The 23714-nt window shown below is 43.4% G+C and overlaps 2 protein-coding genes across 2 annotated transcripts in view; one reads left to right on the plus strand and one right to left on the minus strand.

The window, feature by feature from the left end:
* LOC137622791 (coiled-coil domain-containing protein 174-like) overlaps window positions 1–15864 on the plus strand; it is a 48799-nt gene extending 32935 nt beyond the window's left edge. Inside the window, exons 5-8 of the mRNA XM_068353390.1 lie at window positions 1303–1402; window positions 2759–2891; window positions 4049–4261; window positions 14704–15864. Of these exons, the coding sequence (XP_068209491.1) occupies window positions 1303–1402; window positions 2759–2891; window positions 4049–4261; window positions 14704–15263 (1006 nt within the window). The 3' untranslated portion in view covers window positions 15264–15864. The remainder of the gene's footprint in view (window positions 1–1302; window positions 1403–2758; window positions 2892–4048; window positions 4262–14703) is intronic.
* A 945-nt stretch (window positions 15865–16809) lies between these two features.
* LOC137629379 (UBX domain-containing protein 1-like) overlaps window positions 16810–23714 on the minus strand; it is a 72946-nt gene continuing 66041 nt past the window's right edge. The window contains exon 8 of the mRNA XM_068360634.1: window positions 16810–17222. Coding sequence (XP_068216735.1) covers window positions 17185–17222 — 38 coding nt within the window. The 3' untranslated portion in view covers window positions 16810–17184. The remainder of the gene's footprint in view (window positions 17223–23714) is intronic.

Below are 23714 nucleotides of genomic sequence, written 5' to 3' on the forward strand. Positions count from 1 at the left end.
TCTGAATGAGGAAGACCATGCTTTGCTGAAGGTAAGGACACATGAAGTTAGAGCTGTCGCAACTTCAGTGGCCTTCAAACAAAACAGATCTCTGCAGAGTGTAATGGATGCAACCTATTGGAGAAGCAAGTCAGTGTTCGCATCATTTTACCTTAAAGATCTCTTTACGAGAACTGCTACACCCTGGGACCATTCGTAGCAGCGAGTGCAGTAGTAGGTGAGGGCTCAACCACTACATTCCCATAATCCCATAACCTTTTTTAATCTTTCTCTTGAAATGTTTTTATTGTTGTTTTTGGGTTGTACGGAAGGCTAAGAAGCCTTTCGCATCCTGGTTGATTTGGCGGGTGGTCAAATTCTTTTCTTGAGAAGCGCCTAGATTAGAGGTTGTGATGAGGTCCTTTAGTATGGGTTGCAGCCCTTCATACTTCAGCACCTAGGAGTCGCTCAGCATCCTAAGAGGATCGCGAGGCTCAGTAAGGAAGACGTACTTAAAAAGGCAGAGTAATTGTTCAAGTCGACTTCCTTATCAGGTACTTATTAATTTTATGTTTGTTATTTTGAATAACTGCTAAAATGAAATACGGAATACTTAGCTTCTAATGTTAACATGTATGCTGGTCTCCACCCACCCCCTGGGTGTGAATCAGCTACATGATCAACGGGTAAGATTAATATTGAAAAATGTTATTTTCATTAGTAAAATAAATTTTTGAATATACTTACCCGTTGATCATGAATTAAAGGACCCACCCTTCCTCCCCAATAGAGACCCAGTGGACCGAGGAGAAAATTGGTTCTGTGTTGACAAGAAGTACTTGAGTATCTACTCGACAGATGGCGCTGTTGATGTACACCCCCACCTGTATAGCGATCGCTGGCGTATTCCGCCCGTAGGTTTTTTCTGTCGGGCAGCAGAGCTGCAGCTACATGATCAACGGGTAAGTATATTCAAAAATTTATTTTACTAATGAAAATAACATATTTTTATCATTTTGTTGTCATGGTTAAACAGGATAATATACATGACAGAAATGTGTCTGACATGTAAAGACCATGAAGTTTGGGTGATTATTGTTAATTTTGTTTTTGACTAAACAACTTCATTTTTATAATAACCTATAAATATACTTGTACTTACAAATGTACACTGTGTTCAAATTAACCATTCTAATTACTGATTTTTTTATCAAAATTTTTTTTGCAGCAGAAAAGACTGAAGAATCCAAATGTGTAAAGGTCTTATAGATTAACTCAATAAATCCTTTTGGGCAAAATTATAGTCATTTGTAAAAATTCTAGGGTTGAGTATACCGACGTGCTGGGGAGGACAAGGGAGTGCATGAGGAAAGATCTACCCACCATGGTGGCACAAGACAAAAATTTGCTTGGAGAAGACAAGGTATGTGCTTTACTCAATTTTTTTTAATGAGGCGGATTTGCACAGACTCACAGCGGTGCCCTTTTAGCTCGGAAAGGTTTCCTGCTATCTGATTGGTTAGAATTATCTTGTCGAACCAATCAGGGGTCAAGAAACCTTTCCGAGCTAAAAGGGCACCCCTGCGAGTCGGTGCAAATCTGCCTCACTAAAAAGAATTGACTATAGTAATTCATTGAACCATTTGTGCATTTATGAAATTAATTACCCTGTATAACTTTTATTCTTAGAATCTTTATGAATGTAATTACAAACTAGAATTTTACACAACACAAAATCTGTATTTTTGCTTAATGCGCTTCAAAAGTTCAAACTTGCAGTAAATGTTTTTATGTTGAACAGGCTGACATGTCTTTTTATAGTCTATATGTTAATTATCTGTTTTAATGTTGTTAATGTTTTTTAAAGTATTTTATTTTAATTTTTCATAACTTATATCGTTTATTTATTTCCTTATTTCCTTTCCGATATTAAAGAAGTTTCGGATGGACTTGAGGGGGAGGTTTAAAGGTTCCCTTCCAGTTCTGGCCCCGTATTCCCTGGCAAACCCTACCCAACTAAGTCATTACACCAAAGTTTGAAGGGTGCAATGAGTTCACAGGGTTACAAATATTTTCGTGTGTGTGCAGGAAGGAACCTTTTGTAAATTGACGTGATTGGGTTAAACACAATGAGATATTTAGAAAACATTCTTAATTAACCCTATCATTCTATATTAGAAAGTGCCTACCTTTTGGTTCCATAGAAAGCCTGAACCATAAATAGAATGTTCTCTCTTTCACAATACCACCAGAAGAAAACCTGGCAAAATATTGGTTATGGTAGATATTTCTGTGCCTATTTTGGAAGCTGCTCTCCATATGATGAGGTTTTAAATACAGTAAATAATATTTTCAAGTAATTTTTCTGCTGGTGATACACTTAAAGAGTGAATATCTTTCATACGCTGCATTAAAATATTAAAAAAAAAATTATAATTTCTTCATTACATCCTATATCGTTTATTTCCTTGTTTCCTTTCCTCGCTAGGCTAATTTTCCCTGTTGGAGCCCTTGGGCGTATATAAAGCATCTTGCTTTTCCAACTAGGGTTGTAGTTTGACTAGTAATAATAATAATAATAATATTTATTCTTATTTATTTTCTTTAAAGATTAAATGTTTGAGGCAATTAAAATATCTTGTTTAATGATTTCGATTGACATAAATTTTAGTTTTTTTTCAGAATCTAGAGTTTTAATGCAGTAGCGTTTGTTTTTCTCAATATGCTTTATTTCCATATGAAAATTTCTCAATTATAATTTGATTTTTATAACAATCAGGATGAAGCTACACAAGAAGAAGAGCTGATATCAGGGGAAAAACATCGGGAAAAGCTTCGTGAACAATGGGAACTAGAGGCTGAGGTCAACGCTTTTAAAAAGGATGTTCATTACCAGGATGTCATGTATAATGGTAAGGATAAGTTTCTTGTTAAAGTGTATTTCAGATATCTGTATATCCTGAGCTATTATGAAGTCACTTTAGCTGATGAAGTCTTGTTATCATTACAGTATACTCCTCTGGGAAATTTCTTTACTTTGTTTCTAAAGATTTCTTCACTAATTAAGTGAAAATTGATGCATGATAAATTTTAAAAACTTGAATGACTAGAAGAAAAAGCATTTTCTAATTATGACTTCTCTAAATAAGGGCATATAATCATGGAAGGAAAAGAAAGAAGCAGAATTGTTTTCAACATATGAATAAACCTTACCTTAATATAGACCAGTGGTTCTCAAACTATGGGTCGCGACCCAAAGTTGGGTCGCGAGATCAATTTTGATGGGTCGCAGGGACACAGGAACATTATCATGCTTTCAGTGTTTCAGTGTATTTAAGTTGCTTGAATCCTGTTCGTTTAGTTTTGTGAAAAGGAAAAGCAGTGCCATAAATCCCACTAGTTTAGTTTTGTGAATGAAAAGCTGTACACATTATTTTTTTCCAAAATAAAGTGTATATATCATTGCATGTTTTCTTTCTCTTCACTTTACTCTGGGTCGCGAAGGAATGAAATGTTTCAAATAGGGTCGCTCATGAAAAAGTTTGAGAACCACCGATATAGACGTTGCCTCTAAAACAAAGTCCTTTCAACCCTAGAAATATTGCCTCCCGCTACAATTAATTTAATATACCTCCTTCGTCTACTCCGGCCAAGCTTTTTGTTTGACCGTTATTGCGTTAGGATACCACGCAGTCTTCTAGCAAGATAACCATTTCCTACGTAGCCCATATAAAATAAGGTAGCACAATATTTATATAAAATCACCCAAGTTGTGTATTGAAATATTAATGTTGTTTTAAGGACAAAACTTAATTTTAAACTGATTGCATTCTAGGCAGTCGCACTTGGTGGATTTAGTCTGTATCAGGTGACATAGTACAAATTAGGGTGGTTCGCTTTTGTTATATGCGAACTCAATCGTGCAGCTGGTAATCATAGTCAATGAACTCCTGTATGGGAAGAAATATTAAGATTGTATGTTATAAGGTTTAAAATTCACCCCTATAATAGTAAATTATAGTAACACTCATTATTTTTAGATAATTTGTGGTATTCTTTTCACTTTCAGAGGCACGGCAGCATGGCACTGGGTACATGAAATTTTCTAAAGACGAGAAGGAAAGGAAAGCACAGATGGATATGCTGAAAGAGATGCATGAAGAGGCCCGAAGATCAGAACATACAAAGAAAATTGTAGAATCCAAAAAACAAAAACTTTTGAAGGCACGTTTGGAAAAGGTGCGGCAACGCAAGAGGCTGAAACTTGGATTACCTATCAAAGGTCTGTTCTTTATCTTATTTTGTATCTATAAGGCTAGCGGAAGATTTTCAATACCTATCTGTAGATTTTATATTTGTTCTAGAGGCTAATGTAAGATTTCCATGTCACTTAGAAGTTTATTAGTTTTAAAACATCCCATCAGTTTACATCCTGCATTGAGCAGCTCCTTAGACACATCAATAAACCAGCAGTATACAAAACCCAGATGTTGTAAACTATATGATAAGAAATTGACATGCAGGAGCAAAAGAATTGCAATGTTATTCACAACTAAAAGCCCAAGGTGGATGAGAAAATCAAGTGGTAGATGCCATCACTCCCCCTTCGTCAGCCAGGTATATGGGGAGCTTAGTGCCTCTATTACTTGATTTTCTCATCCACCTTGGGCTTTTAGTTGCGAATAACATTGAAATTCTTTTGCTCCAGCATGTCAATTCCTTATCATCTAGTTTGTCACGTCTGGGTTTTGTATACTGCTAGTTTATTGGTTTTAAGCTGGTGCTATAACTTTCTCTTGTAGCTAAATTTAACATAAAATTCTAATTTTAGCATATTCCTTACCATTTTGAGAGGCTTTGAGCGTCTCGTAAAGCAGTCACTGTCTGTAGGTATATCTTGTTTACTCTGAGGAGGTGCAGTTCACCGTTGTTTTTTGCATAGGTAGGTAGAAATATTTTTTGCCTTAACTTTTAACATTGACGTGATAATGTTCAGTATACACTTATTACTGAAAATGTTATTTTGATAATAAAATAAATTTTTGAATATCCTTACCCGGTGATTATAATAGCTGCAGCTCTGCTGCTCGACAGAAAACTCTACGGAAAAAATCCGCCAGCGATCGCTATGCAGGTAGGGGGTGTACTTCAACAGCGCCATCTGTCGTCCAAGTACCCAGTACTCATTGTAAACAAAGAACTCAATTTTCTCCTCGGTCCACTGCGTCTCTATTGGGGAGGAAGGGAGGGTCCTTTAATTTATAATCACCGGGTAAGTATATTCAAAAATTTATTTTATTATCAAAATAACATTTTTCAATATTTAACTTAGCCGGTGATTATAATAGCTGATTCACACCCAGGGGGGTGGGTAGAGACCAGCAATAAATGTTTACATTATTATGAGCTAAGGATTTTTTATTTCATTTTAGAAGTTATCAAAATAACAAAAATAAAATAAATAGGTACCTGGTAAGGAAGTCGACTTGAACAATTACTCTGCCTTTTTAAGTACGTCTTCTTTACGGAGCCTCGCGATCCTCTTAGGATGCTGAGCGACCCCTAGGATCTGAAGTATGAAGGGTTGCAACCCATACCACAGGACCTCATCAAAACCTCTAATCTAGGCGCTTCTCAAGAAAAGAATTTGACCACCCGCCAAATCAACCAGGATGCGAAAGGCTTCTTAGCCTTCCGGACAACCCAAAAACAACAATAAAAAACATTTCAAGAGAAAGATTAAAAAGGTTATGGAATTAGGGGAATGTAGTGGTTGAGCCCTCACCCACTACTGCACTCGCTGCTACGAATGGTCCCAGAGTGTAGCAGTTCTCGTAAAGAGACTGGACATCCTTAAGATAAAAAGACGCGAACACTGACTTGCTTCTCCAATAGGTTGCGTCCATTATACTTCGCAGAGATCTATTTTGTTTAAAGGCCACTGAAGTTGCGACAGCTCTAACTTCATGTATCCTTAAATTCAGCAAAGCTTGGTCTTCTTCACTCAGATGTGAATGAGCTTCTCGTATTAACAGTCTGATAAAATAGGATAAAGCATTCTTTGACATAGGCAAAGATGGTTTCTTAACTGAACACCATAAAGCTTCTGACTGTCCTCGTAAAGGTTTAGTTCGTCTTAAATAGAACTTAAGAGCTCTCACAGGGCATAAGACTCTTTCTAGTTCATTTCCAACCATATTTGATAGGCTTGGAATATCGAACGATTTCGGCCAAGGACGAGAAGGTAGCTCGTTTTTGGCTAGAAAACCAAGTTGTAGAGAACATGTAGCCGTTTCAGATGAAAATCCGATGTTCCTGCTGAAGGCGTGAATCTCACTGACTCTTTTAGCTGTGGCTAAGCAAACCAGGAAAAGAGTCTTTAAAGTGAGATCTTTAAAGGAGGCTGATTGTAGCGGCTCGAACCTTTCTGACATGAGGAATCTTAGTACCACGTCTAAATTCCAACCAGGTGTAGCCAAACGACGCTCCTTCGTGGTCTCAAAAGACTTAAGGAGGGCCTGTAGATCTTTGTTGTTGGAAAGATCTAAGCCTCTGTGACGGAAGACTGATGCCAACATGCTTCTGTAACCCTTGATAGTGGGAGCTGAAAGAGATCGTTCTTTCCTCAGGTATAAAAGGAAGTCAGCTATTTGAGTTACAGAGGTACTGGTCGAGGATACTGATACTGACTTGCACCAGTTTCGGAAGACTTCCCACTTCGATTGGTAGACTCTAAGGGTGGATGTCCTCCTTGCTCTAGCAATCGCCCTGGCTGCCTCCTTCGAAAAGCCTCTAGCTCTCGAGAGTCTTTCGATAGTCTGAAGGCAGTCAGACGAAGAGCGTGGAGGCCTTGGTGTACCTTCTTTACGTGTGGCTGACGTAGAAGGTCCACCCTTAGAGGAAGCGTTCTGGGAACGTCCACTAGCCATCGAAGTACCTCGGTGAACCATTCTCTCGCGGGCCAGAGGGGAGCAACTAACGTCAACCTTGTCCCTTCGTGAGAGGCGAACTTCTGCAGTACCTTGTTGACAATCTTGAACGGGGGGAATGCATATAGGTCTAGATGTGACCAATCTAGGAGAAAGGCATCTATATGAACTGCTGCTGGGTCCGGGATTGGTGAGCAATATATTGGGAGCCTCTTGGTCATCGAGGTTGCGAAGAGATCTATGGTTGGCTGGCCCCATGTGGCCCAAAGTCTCTTGCACACATCCTTGTGTAGGGTCCATTCTGTTGGAATGATTTGTCCCTTTCAACTGAGGCAATCTGCCATGACATTCAAGCTGCCTTGGATGAACCTCGTTACTAGCGAAATGTTTAGACCTTTTGACCAGGTGAGGAGGTCCCTTGCGATCTCGTACAACGTCATAGAGTGGGTCCCTCCTTGCTTGGAGATGTACGCCAAAGCCGTGGTGTTGTCCGAGTTCACCTCCACCACTTTGCCTTGAAGGAGAGACTTGAAGCTTTTCAAGGCCAGATGAACTGCCAGTAGCTCCTTGCAGTTGATATGCATTGTCCTTTGACTCGAGTTCCAAGTTCCCGAGCATTCCCGACCGTCTAATGTCGCGCCCCAGCCTGTGTCCGATGCGTCCGAGAAGAGAACGTGGTTGGGAGCCGAACAGCCAGGGGCAGACCCTCTCTGAGGCTGATACTGTCCTTCCACCAAGTCAGGCAAGACTTCATCTTCTCGGAAATGGGGATCGAGACCGCTTCTAGCGTCTTGTCCTTTTTCCAGTAAACAGCTTGGTGATATTGAAGAGGACGGAGGTGTAGTCTTCCCAACGATACGAACTGTTCCAGGGATGATAGTGTCCCTATCAGACTCATCCACTGCCTGACTGAACACCGTTCCTTCTTCAGCATGTTCTGGATGCATAACTGGGCTTGGCTCGTTCTGGGGGCCGACGGAAAAGCCCGAAAAGCTAGACTGTGAATCTCCATCCCTAAATACACAATAGTTTGGGATGGGACCACTTGAGACTTTTCCATATTGACAAGGAGACCCAATTCCTTGGTCAGATCTAGAGTCCACTTTAGATCCTTCAGACAGCAACGACTGGAAGAAGCTCTTAGAAGCCAGTCGTCCAAATAGAGGGAGGCTCGGATGTCCGCTAAATGAAGGAATTTGGCTACATTCCTCATCAGCCTCGTAAACACAAGAGGAGCTGTGCTTAGGCCAAAGCACAGGGCTTGAAACTGGTAGACAACCTTTTCGTAAACAAATCTCAGAAAAGGTTGGGAGTCTGGGTGGATGGGGACGTGGACGTATGCGTCCCTTAGGTCTAAAGAGACCATCCAGTCTTCCCTTCTGACCGCTGCTAGAACGGACTTTGTGGTCTCCATGGAGAACGTCTGCTTTGTGACAAAGACATTCAGCGCACTGACGTCTAGCACCGGCCTCCACCCTCCTGTCTTCTTTGCCACTAAGAAGAGACGGTTGTAGAAGCCCGGGGTTTGATGGTCCAGGACTTTGACTACCGCTCCCTTTTCTAGTAAGAGAGACACCTCCTGTTTCAATGCTCGTCTCTTGTCTTCCTCTCTGTACCTGGGAGAGAGATCGATGGGAGACGTTGCCAGAGGGGGTTTTCGTACAAACGGGATCTTGTACCCCTCTCTGAGCAACTTCACAGATTGTGCATCTGCGCCTCTCTTCTCCCAGGTCTGCCAGAAGTTCTTGAGTCTGGCTCCCACTGCTGTCTGAAGAAGCTGGCAGTCAGACTCTGCCTTTAAAGGACTTGGTTCCTTTCTTCTTTCCACGTCTCCCTTCGGCACGAGCACCTCCTCTGCTGGAGGCTCTGCCACGAAAGGGCGGAATAAATCGGGACGCTGGAGTGTCCATCCTTGGTCTAGCTGACAAGGTAGGCAAAGGGGTGGCTTTGCGAGCAGAGGACGCAACCAGGTCATGAGTGTCCTTCTGTATCAAAGAAGCAGCAATCTCCTTAATCAAGTCCTCTGGAAAGAGGCACTTAGAAAGAGGAGCAAACAGAAGTTCGGATCTTTGACAAGGTGTCACTCCAGCTGACAGGAAAGAGCAAAGGTTCTCACGCTTCTTGAGGACTCTGGATACGAACGATGCAGCAAGCTCACTAGACCCGTCACGTATGGCCTTGTCCATGCAGGACATGATGAGCAAGGAAGTTTCCTTCTCTGACGGAGAGATCTTCCTGCTTAAAGCTCCCAGACACCAGTCTAAAAAGTTGAAGTCCTCAAAGGCTCTAAATAACCCTTTCAAAAGGTGGTCTAGGTCCGAAGAAGACCAACATATTTTCGAGCGTCTCATGGCTAGCCTGCGGGGAGAGTCTACAAGACTTGAGAAGTCGCCCTGGGCAGAGGCAGGAACTCCCAAGCCGAGAACTTCTCCCTTGGCATACCAGACGCTCGATTTAGAAGAGAGTTTAGCAGGGGGAAACATAAAGGCTGTCTTCCCTAGACTCTTTTTGGACTGCATCCATTCTCCTACCACTCGTAAAGCTCTCTTGGACGAGCGTGCGAGGACGAGTCTAGTAAAGGCAGGCGAGGATGACGGCATACCTAATACAAACTCTGACGGAGGAGAGCGCGGAGCCACAGACACAAACTGGTCCAGAAACATCTCTTTGAACAGAGCTAGAACTTTTCTAAAGTCCAAAGAGGGTTGCGTGGACTTAGGCTCGTCAAGATCCGAATGTGGTTCATCAACGTGAGCGGCACCATCATCATCCGAGTATTGAGGAGGAAGCGGCAATGGAGTAGGTAACGGCTGGTTAGCCGAGTCCGGTCGCACGGGTGCACGCGTGACTGAACCGGACGCAACGTCATGGAACTGTTGCCCAGTCTGTGAGCTGGCAACAACCATAGCAGCGCGGGGACGCACAGCGTCTACTCCAGACTGTCTAGCCTGATGCGGGTGAGCAGTGGCAACCACACTGGGTTGCGGAGGTTGACGCACCGCGTCAAAACAAAACAACTCTGACTGTTGTTGTGTCTCGCGAACGTCAACGGAAGGCTCCGTGCGTCGCTGAACGTCAACATGCGGCTGGCAGGGTACACTGGAACGCATGGGTGGCGGAACTCTCTCAACTGGGGTGCGCAAGAAGGTTGCCTCAGCTTCCACAGGACGCACAACCGAGTGTGTGGTTGGTTGTAGGCAAGAGGCTGGTGCAGCAGCAACCTTCTCCGCACGAAAGTCCTGCATCAGAGACGTTAATTGTGACTGCATGTTCTGCAGCAAAGACCACTTGGGGTCTGCAGCAGCAGGTGCGGCGACAGACGGTGTAACTGTCTGCGGCGGTACCGCTTTGCCTCTCTTATGAGGTGAGCAGTCATCGGAAGACTGCAGCGAGTCCGAACTGACCCAGTGGCTACAACTGGGCCGTTGGACTTGCGCGGAAGGGACCGACTTGCGCTTAAGCGGTCGTGAGACCTTGGTCCATGGTTTCTTGCGAGAAACCTCTTCCGCAGACGAGGAATAAATGGGCTCTCTCGTCTTTGTGTGGGTGGGGCGATCTTGGGTAGATACGCCCGAAACCACGGAGGGAACGTCTGTTCGCTGATTAAAGCCTCTCGAACCCATTGGTCGTACGACATTGCTTCTCCCCTGGACTTGGGAGCTTGCAAGAGGTCCCGGACTGGGAGGACGACAGGCACGAACAGACGAACCCTCAAGCGCAACACTATCCACAACACTATCACTCACTTTATCACTTCCCATTGCACTTTTACACTTCAGCTCCTTGACGTCCGCCATGAGCTGGTTACGGTCACTAGCCAGGGACTCAACTCTCTCACCCAGAGCTTGGATGGCACGCATCATATCAGCCATCGAAGGTTCCTGAGTGCCAGAAGGGGGATTAGGAGCAACCACTACAGGGGAAGGAATAGGTTGTGGGGCATGAGGAGAGGAAAAATCAACAGAACGAGATGAACTTCTCCTGACTCTATCTCTCTCTAGCCTACGTGTATATTTTTGGAATTCGATAAAATCGAATTCCGAAAGCCCAACGCATTCCTCACATCGATCTTCCAATTGACAGGTTTTATCCCGACAATTGGAACAAACGGTGTGAGGATCGATAGAGGCCTTCGGAAGACGCCTTGAACAGTCCCTAGCATTACACTTCCTGAATTTTGGGACTTGAGAAGGGTCAGCCATTTTGAATTGGTCAAAGGGGAATTCAAAAACTATCCAAAGTCATCAACAAATAATCCGATATCAAAAAAAGAATGCAAGGATTTATTGAAGAGAAAGCCTGCACAGCGAAAGCTCAAAACTAGAAAAGTGTACTTCACCAAATAGTTGTGAAAACAAATACAGTTAGCAACAGCGAATTAGTAGGTCTTGCCGGTAGCACGACAGAGAGAAAATTGAGTTCTTTGTTTACAATGAGTACTGGGTACTTGGACGACAGATGGCGCTGTTGAAGTACACCCCCTACCTGCATAGCGATCGCTGGCGGATTTTTTCCGTAGAGTTTTCTGTCGAGCAGCAGAGCTGCAGCTATTATAATCACCGGCTAAGTTAAATATTGAAAATTCTATTTTATTAATAACTTCTTTTTCTTGATCAAGGGGTTGGTTTTTTCTTCTGCTATGTTAAATTATTTTTATTTATTTGATGCTTCACTAATTATGTATTTCTATATTATTGTATGTTTTGGCCTTTTCAAGTTTGTAGGCAGTTACTCTTTGGTTTGCATTTATATCTTTAAACTGTATGATTTTATTATATTCATTTAATGACATTTTGAGTATGAATTTTACATATGCTTTGTAAACCCACTCTAGTGGAGTCTTTCATTGTTATTCTGACATTATGCTAGGTATGAGGTTTTGTTGTTATTCTGACCTTATATGAGGTTTATTGCTTGGTATTATAAAAGCTGCAGCACAACAATGTCTACTCGACCTCTGAGAGTTCTAGGATTTGTGTCAGTCATATTGAGGTTAGTTTTATTGGTGCCTGCTGGTAAATTATATTTGTTCCTACACGTATACAAACCCTTGTCCTTTGGTAGGAGTACAATTTCAGCATAGCTGGAAATTGGCTGTTCAAATTTATAACGAGGTGTTGGTAATTACTGATTGCTGGTAGGGAACCCCACCCCCTGGCCAGCACACTGAGTCTCCCCTTTGATTTCAGCTGCAAAGTACAGTAGTACACACACTGCCCTTAACAAAGCTTGGCTGTTATTAGTTCTGTATTGGAAAGACTAGTCACAATTGCAGCAGTTTTATTTCCCTGCAAGAAGTGAACCCCCATTCTTTATGCTCTTTTTGCTAGGGCATGACTGTTTGCAGTAATCCCCCTGCGACAAGTACATGGCTTAGCTGCCTTTGCAATAGTTGGAATACAGTAGGAGGAGGAAGAGGTCCAAAAGGAATTCTTTGTCCAAAGGGTCTTCCCAAAAGCCAAAAAATTCCTAAGGCTCTCATTCTTCTCTCCGGTGGTCAGATTTCTACGCCTTCTACTGCTTCCCCTGGGGGACAAAAACCGAAGAAAGGAAGGAAGCCCTTCCCTTGGGGCAAGATTTGGGAGAGGTAGATTTATCACCTTCTTCCAGTGAAGGTCAAGGGTCCTGCCCTACCCTTGTTATTGATCCTGCTATTACAGACGATAATTCCTCCTCCTCCTCCAGGAATTAGGCCCTTCACACCTTATGGTAGTTATTAAGCATCGAAGGTATACTTTCAAAGGAAAAGCTCCTTCATGCTTTAGTTACCTCTAAATCTACCAGCCCTTCTGCTGTGGTCCCACTTTTGGAAGGAGCCCTTGATGTCAAGCTTGCCTTCCCATCTCAGTCTATGGAAGACGTAGTTGATCCTTGATACTTGTCTTCTGGAGTGTGGCCTCCTCCACCGGTTAAAACATCAACTTCGACATCTATGTCACGTCCCCCCAAAGTTGAAGAAGGTCAAGCAACCTAGGTTTTTCAGTCTTTTCATTTTATGCCTCATAGTGTTGAAGATTTCCCCTTACAAGCTCACAAGTCTCCCTTTGGTGGATAGTGTCCCACCCAAGATCCCATTGTAGAGGACAAGAGGCATTATTCTACAGAGAAGATCGTCTTATAACTGTGAGACCTTCGTCACCTAACACTTCCCTGGTTGCTTAATTGTCTTCACGCCTACCAAGTGCATGTTCGTACGAACACTTACAAGGACTTCTACACATGTATTCTTCACCAGATAATTCTTCATGAGTAAACTTCCCAGCTTAGAGCTCTTCATAGGCAGTATAATCTAGTGCTAGACTGAGAGGAATTATATCTATGCGCATACAATAGGACATGTCCTCAGGGTCACGATCCCTGCCTAGATCATCGATCGTAAGTGCAGCAGTAGCGCATACCAAATGCTCTCAATGGTCCAGTTTCAGAACCTCCCATGAAAAGTATTCATGGCACACTCCAAGAGGTAATGTCATCAGATCGTTCTTTGATGGCCTCCTTGAATTATTAGGAAGCTAGGGGTTCAAAAGTTACATTTCCATACCACTTCCCTTCATCGCAGATCTCTAGAAGAGAAACAGAAGTTTTCTGATGTCCCAGCAAGGAGACTCTCCTCCCCTCAGTGGGCACATGCAGAAGTTGGAAAGAAAAGGAAAGAATCCAAGCCAGAAGATTCTGTAATTCTTCATGAGTACCTCATTTCCTCAAGACAGGGACAGCCTAAGGACTGTCAGCCACAGGTCTTCCGGGTACTCTTCTATGAGCCCTTTGGAGGTACATGGCTCTTCCCTGTCACCCAAGGCTAATGCAAGGGTGAAGGAGGCTTCCATGAATAAGAGAAGTTGATCCTATTGCTTTAACATTTTCTGATTATTGTCTGGATTCGGTCTTATGGCCTGAATAGAAACATGCTAGTCAACAGTAAGTTCTCTCCACCCTATAGAGAGGAAGAGTCCACAGACACAATGGACCGTTCAGCAAACGATTCCGGACAAGCTCCAGCAGAAGCCAAGAATCCTATGGAATTGACTTTTGTTCAGGTGTTGGCTCTCATCCAAGAATTCAGTGACCTTGGGGTGGCAGCAAGAAAATTTGTCAATGGCGGAGAGACTTTCATCAACCATGGCTTCGGTGCCCTTCTGGGGTCAAGACCTGCCCTTTAATTATCTTGGTCAGAGGTCACTTGAGATGCCCTAGACAGTGTAGACTCTCAAATAGCTGGACCAAAGAATTCTTCATTCGAGTAAGATTCTGCCTCCTGAGGGAATTCTACGACCCAAAGACCGCAGGTCCTTCGCCCTTACTAATAGATGCTACGATAACAAATATGTTATAGGAAGAACAATTTTTTCAGCATCTGAATCTGCTTTCATAGAAGCCACAGCAATGGCCAGCGTATATGCAATTTCCGGGTTGGACCACTGGTTCAGGCAGTGGCCTACTTCACTTCTTCTCAAGTTATGTCTTCACCTGAGTATTGGAATAAGTTTATCTCTTTTTGTGTTGATAGGAGCAAAGGTAGTCACTTTCCTCATGCATCAGTTGGCTTACCAGGGAGCCAACTGGATAAGTGATTGGATATTCCCACACTTCACTACCTTGTTTACATGCATTAACAATCAAATCAGGTTGGGCTAAAGAATCCTGCTACTTAAAAAGTTTGTATTTTCTAATGAATAGGTTACTTTTTTATCAGATTTTACAGTTAATACTGTAGTTATTCAAGCTAATTTAAATATTTGCTTTTTAATAACATTTGTATTGGTATTGTATATATGAATTATTTTTTTCTTTACAGATGATGATAAGCTGAAGACTCCACCAGTATCAGAGGATGAAGACGAAATGATTGGACCTCCCGTGTCTTCGAGTCAACAAGACAAGGGGACCTCTGATATTATAAAAGAGGAAACCAATCTTGTAGAAAATAAACATAAAGTGAGAGAATGGGACATAATGAAATCAAGAGATGGAGGATTCTCTTCCTTGTCACAGGAAGAATGGATAAATCGTCAGAGAAAAGAAAGGGTGGATGAATTTGGACCGCCTACAGAGTATAGCTACAAGAAAGACCCTAAAGAGAGTTATTCCCATAGGCCTTTCCAAAACAGACCTTCCACAAAAGGAGATTCCTATGAACAAAATGATCAAAATAGAGCTTCTGGAAGTGAACATCGCTATGAACAAGTGGATACGAAACAGGAAAGAAACAATGAATTTGCTCCCCCATCGACTTTTGAATATTACGGACCATCTTCTTTCTCTAGTTATAAAAAGCGCTACAGACATAGTTATAAAGCAATGGAACAGGCTGTTTCTAAAGGCATATCTAATTTAAGAAAAATGAATGATATTTGAATAGGTTTAAAATTACTATTTTTCTTCTCAATATGTTTAGCACAGGGAGTAGAGAATCATTTATTGCCATAAAATATCAGGTGAATGAGTATTGAATTTATTAACTGTAGCACCTCTTGGGGGATTGACCATTATAATTCAATAAATAATAAAGATGTGCCTTCAATTAGGTAAACTGGAGTATAGTAAGATACTAACAAAAGCCAATAATAATGAATCATTAGTATATTAGAGTTATTTGGCAGTATATATGAATAACATTAAGTGGGTGTTACTCAAGATGAGGTGTGGGATATTCAAGTGTTTAAAAGTGTTAACCCTTTTACCCCCAAAAGGACGTACTGGTACGTTTCACAAAACACATCCCTTTACACCCATGGACGTACCGGTACGTCCTTGCAAAAAAATGCTTTAAAAATTTTTGTTTTCATATTTTTAATAATTTTTTGAGAAAATTCAGGCATTTTCCAAGAGAATGAGACCAACCTGACCTCTCTATGACAAAAATTAAGGCTGTTAGAGCAATTTAAAAAATATATACTGCAAAAGGTGCTGGGGAAAAAATAACCCCTTGGGGGTTAAGGGTTGGAAATTTCCAAAGAGCCTGGGGGTAAAAGGGTTAACTTTGGCTGTGTACAGTAAAAAAAAAAAAAAAAACTTTATCATTGATATTCTTTGTTACCTGTATATGTTTGTAATTTTTTCTAAGTGGTTATGTAAATATAATATGATTTTACATAAATATAAATTACTATTATTTCCAAAGTACTAGTTTTATTACCATTCTAGTTTCTAAATTGCCCTTACACAGGATTCATAAGTGGTTCTAGTCTGATACTAACAAAGGCATACAGCCCTTTGAAAATTAAACATCTTATGAATGGAAACCTCAAATCTAGTCTACTATCAATAGGGATGAAAAATTTTATATCTTTTATTCCTAAATCACCATATAAGACACCTTATGCAGTTTTAGTATAATGGAAGCAACATGAATAAAGATACCTCGTCAACACTAAGAACTTCCTTCATGAGTCGAACATTTTTAGTTGTAATTTCTGTGGATAACTGCATTTATCTATTATTATTATTATTATTATTACTAGCCAAGGGCTCCAACAGGGAAAAATAGCCCAGTGAGGAAAGGAAATAAGGAAATAAATACATGAGAACAAATTAACAATAAATGATTCTAAAAACAGGAACATCATCAAAACAGAAATGTCATAAATAAACTTTAAAAAGACTTATGTCAGCCTGTTCAACATAAAAATATTTGAAGTTCTACTGATTCAACTACCTGATTAGGAAGATCATTCCACAACTTGGTCACAGCTGGAATAAAACTTCTAGAATACAGTGTAGTATTAAGTCCAAGAGCTTTCTTAGGCTTTAATTCTTATCCACCAAAGCCTTTCAAACTTATCTGGATATATGAAGATGCAGAATATATAACTAAATTCAATTATTAGAATTGTATAATCAAATAAAAATTAATTAAAAATACATGAAAAAAACATTACTTGTGTCCAAGAAAAGCACCCAATTAAGAACCACATTTTTATTCAATATTTAATTACATTGTTTGAGAAATGGCTCAATAAAGCTAAGTATGCATAACACTTATGAGGTTAAACTAACATAGAACTTCAAGTTCCGTATATTCAACAAAAGAAGCAATTTGCATATCAATGAAACATACATACAAGCCGCAACATTCTGAGTTGAATTTATTCCATTTCTCTACCAGTGGTACCTTATGATATTCACTTCATGGAGTTATCTATGGAAAATTGCGTATAAAATAGTTAAGATAAATGGAAAATGTAAGATCACTTCAACAAAAATAATTTGAAAAAGGTAAATACAGTACCTGACATAACGGTTTATAATGCCATGCCGCCTACAACCTGTAGTATTATCAATTGGTGACCATTAATACAGCGGAAGGTACCAAACCTGAAATATAAAAAAAATAATTAAAAAATAATTAGGCCCTTTTTTTTTCATGCCATATAATGAACTGTGGTTTAATGTATAAAACAAGAGTGTATAAAATTTATTGGTATTTGTTTACAACACCACACTTCATATACTCCCAAATAATGCAGTCCTGCAGCTCTCCTCTTCTTGTATAGTAATTACGAGGTTCTTTAAATGCTGGGAAAGCAGAAAATTGCAAAATCAAGGGGGGAGGGGTTATAAAAAAAATAGCTTGGTTTCCACAATAAACGACCTAGACTTGACATCGTCAACATAGTCAACCAAACAGAAGTTTGTGATACCAGCGTACATTTGATATACTGTATACATACATACATATATCAAGGCACTTCCCCCAATTTTGGGGGGTAGCCGACATCAACAAATGAAACAAAACAAAAAGGGGACCTCTAGTCTCTGCGTTCCTTCCAGCCTGACAAGGGACTCAATCGAGTTCAGCTGGTACTGCTAGGGTGCAACAGCCCACCCTACCCCGTTATCCACCACAGATGAAGAAGCTTTATAATGCTGAATCCCCTACTGCTGCTACCTCCGCGGTCATGTAAGGCACTGGAGGAAGCAGCAGGGCCTACCGGAACTGCGTCAAAATCGCTTGCCATTCATTCATTTTTCAATATTAAACTTACCCGATAATCATGTAGCTGTCAACTCCGTTGCCCGACAGAATTCTATGGAGGGATACGCCAGCTATCACAATACTAGAAGGGGGTGTACTTACCAGCGCCACCTGTGGCCAGGTACTCAATCATTTGTTGTTGACACCTCCTCAATTATTCCTCTGTCGTGCTTCCGGCTAGACGTTCTGGGATACGCTTATGGTCTTCGAGTTTATTCACGGATATTTGGTGAAGTATTCTCTCAGATTAACGGCTGTCGCTTTACTGGAATCCTTCTTATATTAGCTAGATAGCTTTTATATAATACTGATATAACGGTTAACGAATTTTGCTTGTTTTTGGATCACCCTTTGGCTAACTCTTTGAATACAAGATGTCTGACGTTTTGCAAGCCCCCTCCCATAGACGATGTAGGTCTTGCAATAGGCGTATTCCGAAGGCCTCGGTAGATCCTCACACCGCTTGTTCTGACTGTAGGGACAGGCCCTGTCTATTAGAAAATCGATGTGAGGAATGCGCCGGACTTTCGGAATTGGAATTTGTCCGTCTTTTAAAATATTCATCTAAGTTAGAGAGAGGTAGAGTTAGGAGAAGTTCTTCTCACTCTTCTATGTTTTCCTCACCTCATGATCCCCTACCTTTTCCTACCCCTGTAGTGGCTACCCCCGAACCTACTGTGTGCCCTCCGCCTGATATGTCAGTTGTTTTGCGTGCTATTCAGGCTTTAGGCGATAAAGTAGAATCAGTGGTAAGTGACCATAAGTCTCTGATGGCCGAAGTTAAAGAACTGAAGGTCAAGAGTGCAGTGGGTGGAATTAGTGCCAGTGCTGTGACGAGTGCTAGTGTCGGTGCAGTGCCAAGTGCTAGTGGTGCCAGTGTGGTGCGTGAGGTTTTTTCTGTGCGAGCCAGTCGTCCTCCCAGTCCGGGACCTCTTGCAAGCTCCCATGCCCAGGGGAGAAGCAATGTCGAAGGGCTTAAGGGTTCGACAGGCCTTGTTAGGCGCACAGAACTATCCTCGGTGGTTGCGGGCGTGTCTTCCTTAGACCGTCACTCCCACCTGCAGACGATTGAGCCCGTCTTATTCTCGTCCGCTGATCAACTAGCAGGGAAGAAACGTTGGTCTCAGGTCTCGAGACCGCTTAAACGTAGAGTCCAGTCCGCGAGTGCTCAGCCAGGTTGCAGTCATTGGCTCAGCTCTGACTCGCCTCAGTCATCTGTCGACTGTACTCCGCCCAAGAGGAGTAAGGTTCTGCCAAAACAGAGCCCGACTGTTAAGACTTTACCTCAGTCTGTTATCGTTTCTGCCGATCCCAAGTGGACCCTGCTTCAGTCCATGCAAGCTCAGCTTTCGGACTTGATGCGTGAGTGTCGGGCTGAGAGTGTTGCACCTCCTCCTCCGCCTACACTCCCTCCGCCTGTTCTCGCTCCGCCTGTGCTCGCCCCGCCTGCACTTGCTCCGCCTGGTCGCAGCACCATCTGCCAGGCGTACGATGTTGAGCCACTTTCGGAGTTCGCTGTTCCCAGTGGTGTTCAGCCTCAGCCTTCTTTAAGGCAACCCTTGCTTTGGGATCAGGAGAGTTATTCCACTCTTCCTCCGCCTCCCCTTGCTGCTCCACCAGTGGTGCAACTCTCGGTTGGGGTACAACAACCTCTCCCCTCCGTGAGTCTGTCTGCTCAGCCATCGCTGCAGCGAGCTCAACCCTCCTCAAGGCAAGCTCCTCTACACCCTGGACTTGCGCCTCAGGAGCCTCAGCTTGCGAGAACTTTACCTTGTTCTGCGCAGCCTCAACCTCATCATGCTCCGCTCATCTCACAGGAACAGGAACGGACTACTCCGCCTCCGTCCTCCGCTCAGCTTGTGCAATCCTTGGGTTCAACCTCTCTTGCTAGGAGTCAACCTCCTTCACCCATGCGCCTGCCTTCTGCTTCGTCTGTTGTTCAGCCTTTGCAGTCTGAGCCTCAGGTTTTCCCTCAACAGTCACTGGAAGAGGAAACCACTGTTATTGTTCCTACCCGCTCTGACTCTGCGGTTCAGCATTCTGGTCCGATTGCTTCGCTACCCTCTGCTGATGAGGTGTCGGATGATGAGGAGGCACACCTTGATCCCTCATCAGACGTGGACGAATCTAAGCTTTCTCCACTGTCGATTGATTTTCGTAAGGTCTTGGCTCTACTCAGGGAGATTTACCCAGACCACTTCGTCTCTGCTATTCCCCGCTCTCCACCATCTGAGTTTTCGCTGGGCGTACAACAAGCTAAGTCCAACTATACTAAGCTTGTCCTAGCTAGATCCTCCAAGAGGGCTTTAAGGATCTTAGGGGAGTGGCTGCAGTCTAAACAACACCTTGGCAAGACTTCCTTCATGTTCCCTCCAACGAAGCTCGCTTCGAAAGCTAGCGTTTGGTATGCCACAGGGGAAGCACCAGGCTTAGGAGTACCTGCCTCTGCCCAGGCTGACTTCTCAAGTCTGGTGGACTCGCCTCGGAGAACTGCTATGAGACGCTCGAAGGTTTGTTGGACCTTCTCAGACCTGGATCATTTACTAAAAGGGTTGTTCAGAGCATTTGAAATGTTCAACTTTCTCGACTGGTGCCTGGGGGCCCTCAGCAAGAAAACCTCTCCTGCGGACAAAGATTCTGCCATGCTATTAATGTCCTGCATGGATAAGGCCATCAGAGATGGATCGGGTGAGCTAGCGTCGTTATTTGTATCAGGGGTGTTGAAGAAAAGGGAACAACTGTGTACCTTCCTTTCCGCCAGCATTACACCTTGCCAACGGTCACAACTCCTTTTTGCTCCACTCTCAAAGTTCCTCTTTCCCGAGGAGCTAGTTAAGGACTTGTCTGCTGCCCTGATACAAAAGGACACGCACGATCTTGTAGCCTCATCGGCTCGTAAGTCTAAGGTTGCCACCTCAGTCCCCAAGACTTATTGCTCCCCAGTGGCTGATACCCCGGCTACGAGGTTCATACCGCCCTTTCGTGGTAGAGCCCCCAGCCGAGGAAGCTCCCGTCCAGACTCTCACAGGAGCAAGTCTAGGAAAGGATCCAGGACATCTAAGGGAAAGAACTGACTCTCAGATTCTCCAGACAACAGTAGGAGCCAGACTCAAGATCTTCTGGCGAGCCTGGGAGAAGAGAGGTGCAGACGCACAGTCTGTCAGTTGGCTGAGGTACGGTTACAGGATTCCATTCTGCCTCAAACCACCTCTGACCACATCGCCCATCAACCTCTCTCCCAACTACAAAGAAGAGGACAAGAGGCTAGCATTGCAACAGGAGGTGTCGCTACTTGTGCAGAAGAAGGCTGTGGTTATAGTCCGGGACCATCAATCCCCGGGCTTCTACAACCGTCTCTTTCTTGTGGCCAAGAAGACAGGGGGTTGGAGACCGGTGCTGGACGTCAGCTCTCTCAACGAGTTTGTCACCAAGCAGACGTTCACGATGGAGACGACCAAGTCGGTCTTAGCAGCGGTCAGACAGGAGGACTGGATGGTCTCGTTGGACTTGAAAGATGCATACTTTCACGTTCCCATTCATCCAGACTCCCAACCTTTCCTGAGATTCGTTTTCAGAAAGGTTGTCTATCAGTTCCAAGCCCTGTGTTTTGGCCTAAGCACAGCTCCTATGGTCTTTACTCATCTGATGAGGAATGTAGCGAAATTCCTACACTTATCGAACATCAGAGCCTCCCTCTACCTAGACGACTGGCTGTTGAGAGCCTCCACGAGTCGTCGTTGTCTGGAGAACCTCAATTGGACTTTAGACTTAATCAGAGACCTAGGTCTATTAGTCAATATAGAGAAATCTCAACTCATTCCCTCCCAATCCATTGTGTACCTGGGAATGGAGATTCAGAGTCAGAATTTTCGGGCTTTTCCATTGGCCCCCAGGATAAACCAAGCCCTAGAGTGCATCATGAGCATGCTGAAGAGGAGCAATTGCTCAGTGAGACAGTGGATGAGTCTCACAGGGACCCTCTCATCACTGGCCCTGTTTGTCGAGCTAGGAAGACTCCACCTCCGCCCTCTTCAATTCCATCTTGCTGCTCATTGGGACAAGGGCTCGACTCTAGAAGCAGTCTCTATCCCTATCAACCAAGAGATGAAGACCACTCTCCTGTGGTGGAAGCACAATCTCCTTCTCAAGGAGGGTCTATCATTGGCCATCCAGACCCCCAATCTTCATCTCTTCTCAGATGCATCGGACTCGGGCTGGGGTGCGACCTTGGACGGACGGGAATGCTCAGGAGTATGGAACAAGGAACAAGGATTACTCCACATCAACTGCAAGGAACTGTTAGCAGTTCATCTAGCCCTGTTGAACTTCAAGTCCCTCCTGCTAGGCAAAGTGGTGGAGGTGAATTCAGACAACACCACAGCCTTGGCTTACATCTCCAAGCAAGGAGGGACCCATTCGAGGAGCCTTTACGAGATCGCAAGGGACCTCCTCATTTGGTCAAGAGGTCTAAACCTCACTCTGGTCACGAGGTTCATCCAGGGCGATATGAATGTTTCAGCGGATCGCCTCAGCAGAAGGAATCAGGTCATTCCCACGGAATGGACCCTCCACAAGAGTGTGTGCAACAGACTTTGGACCTTGTGGGGTCAACCTACCATAGATCTGTTTGCCACCTCCATAACCAAGAGACTTCCGCTTTATTGTTCCCCTGTTCCAGACCCTGCAGCGGTTCATGTGGATGCTTTTCTTCTGAACTGGTCCCATCTCGACCTGTACGCATTCCCTCCGTTCAAGATAATAAACAAAGTTCTGCAGAAATTCGTCTCGCACGAAGGGACACGGCTGACGCTGGTTGCTCCCCTTTGGCCTGCAAGAGAATGGTACACAGAGGTACTTCAATGGCTAGTCGACTTCCCCAGGACTCTACCTCTAAGAGTGGACCTTCTACGTCAACCACACGTAGACAGGTTGCACCCAAACCTCCACGCTCTTCGGCTGACTGCCTTCAGACTGTCGAAAGATTCGCTAGAGCTAGAGGCTTTTCGAAGGAGGCAGCCAGTGCGATTGCCAGAGCTAGAAGAGTTTCCACTCGTAGAGTCTACCAGTCTAAGTGGGAGGTCTTCCGAAGCTGGTGTAGAGCCAATTCAATATCCTCTACCAATACCTCTGTGATCCAAATAGCTGACTTCCTTCTACATCTTAGGAATGAGAGATCCCTTTCAACACCTACGATTAAAGGATATAGGAGCATGTTGGCCTCAGTTCTCCGCCACAGAGGTTTGGACCTGTCTTCCAACAAGGACCTTCAAGACATTCTCAAGTCTTTTGAGACGTCTAAAGAACGTCGTCTTTCCACTCCAGGCTGGAATCTAGACGTAGTCTTAAGGTTCCTTATGACATCTAGGTTCGAACCTCTCCAGTCAGCTTCCTTCAAGGATCTTACCCTCAAGACTGCTTTTCTCGTTTGCCTTGCAACAGCTAAGAGAGTCAGTGAGGTTCATGCCTTCAGCAAGAACATTGGTTTCACAACCGAATCTGCAACATGTTCTTTTCAGCTTGGATTCCTAGCAAAGAACGAGCTTCCTTCACGTCCTTGGCCTAGATCGTTCGAAATACCTAGCCTCTCCAACATGGTAGGTAACGAACTAGAGAGAGTTCTTTGCCCTGTCAGAGCTCTCAAATATTATCTGAAGAGGTCTAATCCTATTCGAGGACAGTCAGAAGCCTTATGGTGTGCCATCAAGAAACCCTCGAGACCCATGTCCAAGAATGGGCTTTCGTACTATATAAGGCTTCTGATCAGAGAAGCACATTCTCACTTAAAGGAGGAAGACCTTGCATTGCTGAAGGTAAGGACCCACGAAGTAAGA

Source organism: Palaemon carinicauda, chromosome 2, assembly GCF_036898095.1.
Source record: "Palaemon carinicauda isolate YSFRI2023 chromosome 2, ASM3689809v2, whole genome shotgun sequence".
In the NCBI taxonomy this organism is placed as follows: Eukaryota; Metazoa; Arthropoda; class Malacostraca; order Decapoda; family Palaemonidae; genus Palaemon; species Palaemon carinicauda.